At 36.3% G+C, this 7,879-nt stretch overlaps 1 protein-coding gene across 1 annotated transcript; it reads right to left on the bottom strand.

Annotated features, from left to right (window-relative positions):
• Positions 1-1,334: 1,334 nt before the first annotated feature.
• Positions 1,335-2,800, bottom strand: LOC132185236 (class V chitinase-like). The gene is made up of 4 exons (XM_059599035.1): positions 2,449-2,800; positions 2,119-2,352; positions 1,654-1,718; positions 1,335-1,568 (listed from the first exon to the last, which is right to left on the bottom strand). The coding sequence occupies exons 1-4, from the start codon at positions 2,798-2,800 to the stop codon at positions 1,335-1,337; spliced, it is 885 nt and encodes a 294-aa protein (XP_059455018.1).
• Positions 2,801-7,879: the final 5,079 nt, after the last annotated feature.

Genomic DNA, 7,879 nt, shown 5'->3' with positions numbered 1-7,879 from the left:
CCTTAAGGAGACCTTGTCCTCAAGGTCTAGAAATTCTTTTCTTCCAATGTCGCCCCCCATTTTTTTTTTTTTTTTTTTTTTTTTTGTCTTTGGCCTTTCATCCTTTTCCTAGGTGGTCGTTCTCTCGGCTGATGCACTTCCATTTTTCCAAGCATGGTGGTCATCAAACACAACCAGAACTGTAACCGGTGTGTATCGATTCTCAACACACAGGTCTTGTCTTTTTGATCCATCATCTTTGTTTGCATCCATGGAAGTCGTTCGGCTGGTTTCAGGTGGTTGTGGCATGAAGACTTTATTGTTGGTGGTGAGATTTCAACATGGTGAAATGGATCCTGTGGTTTAACAAGGTTGTTGATGTCTTCGGTTGGTTGGAAATCCAGTGATGGCATGGGATACGGTGGTAGCACCATTTGTGGCTGCTCATAGCAATGAAATTCATCGTTGTTATCAGCTAAACCATCATCGAATTTGGCAATCAATGCAGACAATTTTTCTTGAATCATCTCATTATTTTCTTCCATCTTCTTCATAAAGCCTTCAACCATAGTCATGAGGTTTCCTAGCTGCTGCTCAAGTCGATCCAGCCTTGGATTCGCCATTGACAAGATCTTGGCTCTGATACCAAATGTTACGTGAATACGTAACGGGAATAGATTATAGATTCTGAGGGAACCTAGACCTTAGATTCAAAGGGAACCTAAACCTTTTAGATTTTGAGGAAACCTAAAAAACCCTTTTTAAACTCAAGGTTTGGAATTAATTTTCTGATCCCTTTTTTATTAAAATATCATCCTTTAAATAGGAAGATTACAATGACTTAGACTTGGAGTAAAATTCCTACACTGGAAATAAACCTAGAAAGATAACTAATACAATCCTCACTCTAAAATAAATAAATAGATAATTGAAATACAAATAGACACATGTCTATCTCTAATCTAAAAATACTGATAACAAAACTAATCTAAATGAAATCTACTTCATTTTAAATATAAATGTACTATAATATAATGTCTACTTTATCCCTATTTTACTTCCATAACAATATTTGATTAATGGCCTTACAACACACAATATTTGATAATTGGCCTTATTGTACACAATACAAGCTTTTTTTTTTTATGACATGTCTGCATAAGAGGGGGAGGAAGGATTCGAATTATTGACCTCCACTTCACAAGGCGTGGTTCACAGCCGATTGAGATACTCCTTGGAGACCAATACAAGCTTCATAACACAATGGACATGTATCTTAATTAAGAGGCCTTATTGTTGATAACACAAGCTTTTGATCAACCGATTACGACATATATTATAAGTAGCCTGAATGTTCACACCGAGCTAGCTAGTGCTAGAGCCAGACAAGTGTTGACACAGATGAAAGTGTTGGTGTTGGTGTTGGTGCTAGTGATGGTGTTGGTGACGGTGCCGGTGACAGTGCCGACGCCGGTGGCAATGGAGGTAGCGGTGCCAGTGCTGGTGTGGGTGCCATTGCTGGTGCCTGTGGAGTTGACGGCTGCGGTGCCGTTGTTAATGCCGGGGCTGGTGCCGTTGCTAGTGTCAGCCTGTTCAAGAATTGGCCATGCACCAGAAGTTGGAATAGCAATAAGAATTACAAGTTACAAGTTAGAATGATCAATAAAGACTTACAAATTCAAATTGGAAGAGTTTGAGTTCAATAAGAATGAGGTAAAAGTAAAACCCTTGATTTATACCTTCAAATTACATGTTGACACGTACTGGCAACATTTAACAAGTAGCAAATATACTCTAGCACACCTAATAATTATCTTAAAACACTTACCGCCACACTATAAACAGGTTAAAATTGAAGGGGTGGGGATGAGCTACTCGAAAGTTATTAGGGCGATTCGACCACCCTCGGTCAAGAGATCTTTGGAGGTGATTGAGCTAACTTTGCATCACAGACTCATATAAACCTTACAAGTAATTAGAATTACACATACATAACAAGTGAGAATTAATATGGAGGATGCATGCACAAATCAAAACAGAGACACTTGTATGTGACAAAAAAAAAAAAAAAAAACTTATATATATGCTTCAAAGGCAAATTGTAGATGCATGATTTAGGAAAGATATAAACATTCTAACCTGCTCCTGAAAGAGTCCCATCTCTGTCGCTGCCCACATGCCATGCATAGTAACCGAGCAATCCCTTTCCCCTAGTATATTCAACCTTAGCTCTAATACTCTGAATGTCATTATAACCAATCCAAGTATTCCCAGCACTGAAATAGTCTACAACATATTTGTCACTGTGATCCTGTCTGCGACCTGGGTGTTTCTCTATGAAATACTTGATTTGGTTATAAGGTAAGGTCCCATCTGAGTCATTAATATATATTATATCACTTTGAGCCCGTCCAGCAGCCGGCACAAATATTTCTCAATTATTTTCATTTACTAGGCGCCACGTGGCACCATAAAATGGAAGGCCAAGGACTATTTTATTGGCGGGCATAGTTGTTGCAAGCCAAGCACTGATGCCGTTATACCCACAAGGTGGGGTTTCTGCATTGATTTGTGGACTTTGCAATGCTGCAAAAGGTCCACTTCTATTCCTAGCTAGAGCGGGGTTATAGAAGTCGTACGCCACTATGTTGATCCAGTCCAACTTCCTTGCAATCTGATTAACGGGATATGTGACTGTGGGCAACATGGACAACATGTAATTGGCCGCTGCGGCTAGAAGCAACTGGTCATTTCCGATCAGCTCGGACTCTTTGTGAACGGCTGCATGCCATTCATCGAGGAGAGAACCAAGGTTGGTCATGTCGGCCGCCGTTGAGGGGTACAGCCAGTGGAGGCTAAGGCCATGGAAGTCGTTAGACCTTGCTAGCTTTATTGAGGAATCTATGAATGATTTGCAGGTACTGAGCTGGCTAGCCATTAAAGCAAAGGTAGGGCCAGAGAATCCACCGATGGATAAAAGGGTTTTGACCTTTTTGTTTGTTTTTTGCACGGATTGGGTGAAGGTTGAGAACCGCTCCCTATATTCGTCAGGAAAGGTGACTTCATAGGTGTTGGGTTTGACATCCGCAAAGGCAGCAAAAAGATAGGTGAAAAGCTAGGAAGGTATGCTAGGCACCGGGATTGGGAAGTCACTGTGGCAATACCAGTATTCGGCTTTCACTTGGAGAATAGCCGCAAAAGCAGTATTAGAGCGAGCCATTGAAGGGAAGGTGATGAGAAATGCTATAATGCATTTTCCCCACCATCTCTGCAGCTTGCTCTAGGCTAATAGCTATGAGAATGAGATATTGCTTGGAGTTTTCAGCAGAGAATGCAAGCCTATATATATATAGGTTGCTTGGAGTTTTAAGAAGAGAATGCAAGCCTATATATATATATATATAGGCAGAAGGCTTTCCTAGCTTTTACCCCCTCCCTTTTTTCCCTCTTGGAGTAATTTACTTGCTTACTAGCTAATAAAGTATCTGATTGATTAATGTTGGTTGCTCCATTAATCGCCGCCATTGTAGGGTCGGGAATTAAGAATCTGTGGCTAGCGTCACGCTTCCATGGTGTGCATGAGAGGAAATAGTAGGGTCTTTAGACTGTGACGCAATATTGTCAATGATATCAACTCCTGTGTAAACAATAGACCAAACTTCTGTATGATTTACAATTAATGCTTTCAAACATCTTAATTCCTCCTTTCAAGAGGTACAAATTAGATCATTTTGATATTCGGTTAGTTATATTTGATGAGTATTTTTACCATTTTAAGAAGTGAAAAAGACAAAAATACTCATAGAATATAATTAATTAGATACTTTACAGTTCAAATGAAATGAAGAAATCACATTCCGTACAAATACTACTGCATGATAATTAGGAGCTTCTGATTGTTAAAGGCATGATGCATTGATAAGTCCAATATAAAGTAGAGAACTTAGCCTCACTAATAAAAGAAATTTCAAACTAAAAACAAAATTATTTTTCCCCATTCAAATTGCTAGTATTGTATTAGAGCTAGTAATGTTACTATTCATACTCATTTATTACACGACGTGATATATTTTAGGTGGATAAGTGTCTGACACGAAAAACCACTTAAAATACTTATTGTATTATCATCTCTAACTAATTAAACGATTGCATCTGAATTAATTTAATATTACATGAACTATAAAAATAGTCAAATAATAAGAAAAGCTAGCTACTTAATTATTAAAACAATCATACACATCTTGATTTCATACAAGATTGATATAGATTAGGAAAATGCAAGAAGTACTACAACTTTTATTACAATTCCGACCTTACAAACTCATGTGGCAATATTTTAATGGTAAAAAATTAAATAACAAAATTTAATTATTTGGTGGCTAATCACGTGATAAGTGTCACATGGATTATCATGTCAGTTTGTAAGGAACTTGTAGCAAAAGTTATAGTACATCTAACAACATTCTTTTGGATAGTATTCAACCCTAAAAGTGGATCACATGAGTAATTAATTTATCTAATAAGATTCAAGGAGCACAATACTAGCTATAACCCTAACAATTCTAATAAGTTAAATTAATTGAAGCTTAAATATATGGAAAGACCAATGGAGAGCTAGTATGATAATACAAAATGACAAGAAAGAACTAAGAATATAATATAAAATATTTAAGAAATTAAAACTCTTAGTTCATAATCGAATCCAAGATATTTGAGTCTACGGCACCTCTTGGCTATTTGGGGGGCCTAAAAGTTACAAACCGAGTAAATTTTTAGGAAAAATGCAAAATCACTCCCTTCAGTTTACAAGATTTACAATTGGCTCTTTGTGATATGAAAATGAACTTAGAGATCCATGAGATATGCCAAAAAAAAAAAAAAAAAAATTTACTCCCTACAATCAAATTTTGTACACTAATTTATGTCTGTAAGATAATGTATGTTTGCGTAAGAGCTTTAATATTTTGATTGTTAAATACATGGATGATGAAATGAGCTATTGATTGTTAAAATAAAAAATGATTTTGACCAAACTACAGCTTATATAACGACACTTGAATTGAATGATGAATTTTCAACTGAAATTTTGTCTTCAACTCATGACTCATCAGTTTCTATTAGTGAGCTTATCAATGCAAAGGCGTACATGAGGGGAAAGGCGTGTTGAACAGGCCAAACATTTGGAATTTTTTTTTTTTTTTGGCCACATGTCCGTACAAGAGAAAGGATATTCAAACTTGTGACTTTCGCTTTATAAGCCATGGTCCCCAACTGATTGAGTTACTCCTTTATAATGCACCGAAATAAATACATTTATTCAATAAATCGTGTGTTATAAACCAACACCAAATTATAACTAACATTATATATTGTAATCTCATAAAATAAATAAACTGATTTCCCCATAAATAACTTTGATATTATACCCACCTTCCGAATTCCAAATGTTCAAGTATCCCGATCGAATGTTTAATGTATACCCAATGGGTAGTTCGATCGGTTGGAGACTATGTCTCATGAAATGGAGCTGTGAATGTCACTAGTTCGAATCACCATCCTATTTTCCCCTCCCCTTGGTTATGGACATATATAAAAAAAAAAAAAAAAAAAAAATGGAACGTTTAATGTCGCTCTAGCCAAACGTTCGACATCCCACTTGAATGTTTGATGTTTGCCTAATTGAACGTCCGACATCCCATTGGAACGTTCGAAGTATACCCTGAACATCTGATCATGCCCAAAGAGTTTTTTTTTTTTTTTTTCTTTTTAAGCCATATGAGTCATTCTTTCATTTTTGCATTCCAACAAGTACTCCTAAACTTAGAGGGAGAGAAAGTGGCATTTGGTGGAGTTTCATCCTCAATAAGGTAACACCTTAAAACTATCATAGAGTACATGTCAATAAAGAGTATTATACGTATTAATAATCCTTCGGCAATTCCATGACGTGTGCATCACTGTGCAAGAGGCATTTGATGATGATGCATGCACAATAAATGATATGGGCTACGATAAATTATAGTCATAGCTTGCATATTGTAAATTAATCATATCGACTGTTGTGTGGAAAATACAACAAAAGTCCATAACATTTGCATTGCTTCATTACTAAAGATGTGGCATGTCAAAACCCTTCAATTGCATGATATATATCTAGTAGTACAAGTCTTGCCAAGCTTTTGGTTGTTACAGCTTTTCATTGTTAAATATGTATGGATGATTGAATGAGTCCAAATATATATACGCAGTTGAACATTACTCCACAGCATTAACAACACATGCACTTATATGTATGAACGTTTTCATATGATCATATTTAAATTCACACACTTAAATATGGATTTGTCCATCTCTTATACGAAGATGGATAAGAGATCGGTAAAAATGAAAACAATACACTTCTCATATAATAGAGCTCCTTGTTGGGTCCACAATGTCTCATTGCCCCTATATTATCTTGGTTGAATTCAAGACATTTAACTCTGATATCATGTTAAATTATCACTTGTCTTAAAAACTTAAGTTAATAAAAAGAACTGTGTCAATTTCATCGAGCTGTTAAGTCGAGTCTGTTTACATGATATTCCGATCATCATTATGGGGATGGTAGAGCACCTTTGCTTTCTGATGACTTAAAGTTGAGTGCTTTTTCCTTCCACGACATGATGGAAAGGAAGGGTGGAGAGCAGACATATCATTATGTATCCATCTCTTTTGTTTTTTTAATTTCCTTCATTTTCTTTTTTCCTAATTCCATCCCAGGATACAGTTGATCGCGTATCAGTAGTCTAGTTAAGAATACTTGAAAAAACAAAGATAAACATAAGTGACTTACAGGGAATGTAGTGGCACTTCGATGTCTAAGCTAGTAAGGTGATCTTTGATGAAACAAGAGAATGAGAAGAGAAGAGAACACATATCTAAGGTTTGCAATCTTTTAATAAGATTGTCAGTGATAAGGCTATGTCAAGATCCGGCATGGAAGGTAGTAAATTCTCATGAATGATCAAGCGAGTCGTTTCCTTATAGAGTCAATTCTTCCTTTATAAGGTTAAGTCGGGATACCTTTCCTTCTATAGTCTTTTTATCATAAATCTGTTGGGCAAGTAACTGATGACCAGGAGACTGTCGATTCATGAATCAGCTAGAGGATCAACAGTCAATTAGAGGTCTATAGGTCAGTTCATCTCTTTCGGGGCTACTCAATCCACTTCCTAGTGTGCGCGGGGAGGGGGTATCCATTGGTCGAGGTTCCATCAATTAGCAATCTTTCTATAGAGGTCCATACATGTTGGACCATGTAGTATTTATATCATCACTATCTTTACATAAAAACCTAGAAAAAATAATAAAGAATAATGTTTTCCTTTAAATTGGTTTAAAGAAAATCCCTCCATTATTTTAATCTATTAAAAAATTACAACTTGGTTTATTTTAAATTGCAAGCAGCCTTTGTTCCCAATCGTGCTATCCAGGAAAATTCTATAAGGAAATTTATCATTCATTGCCATTCCCTTGTAAAGTCACACACACGTTGGTGTATATATAGTCATGTATATTGCGGGAATATATCATTGAAAATACAATTCTATCATGGTATCAAAGCCCTGAATCAAGTTCACACTTGTCTCTATTTCCTGTCATGTTTCTTACTCTTTTTTTTTTTTTTTTCTTTTCCTCTTCATTCCCTTTTCTCAATGGCCTCAAACACTGCTGCCTCTACCTTTCCCAATATCACTGTGTTTGTCTCTGTCAAACTTGATGGGCCCAATTACCTTATGTGGCTCAACCAATTTCTCCCTGTTTTACGAAGCAATGATCTTTTGGGCATCGTGGATGGTTCTGAACCGTGCCCCAACCAGTTTCTTCCTGATGATCAAGGAAAGATACAACTACTGTT

Source organism: Corylus avellana, chromosome ca6, assembly GCF_901000735.1.
Source record: "Corylus avellana chromosome ca6, CavTom2PMs-1.0".
NCBI classification, from domain to species: domain Eukaryota; kingdom Viridiplantae; phylum Streptophyta; class Magnoliopsida; order Fagales; family Betulaceae; genus Corylus; species Corylus avellana.
The sequence above is the reverse complement of the archived record's forward strand: the minus strand, read 5'-3'. Positions and strand labels throughout refer to the sequence as shown.

Coding starts and splice junctions, on each gene's coding strand:
- LOC132185236 (XM_059599035.1), bottom strand. CDS start 2,800: ATGACCAACCTTGGTTCTCTCCTCGATGAATGGCATGCAGCCGTTCAC. Junction 2,353..2,448: donor CCTTGGCCTTCCATTTTATG/GTGCCACGTGGC, acceptor TTAATGACTCAG/ATGGGACCTTACCTTATAAC. Junction 1,569..1,653: donor AACTCTTCCAATTTGAATTT/GTAAGTCTTTAT, acceptor ATTCTTGAACAG/GCTGACACTAGCAACGGCAC.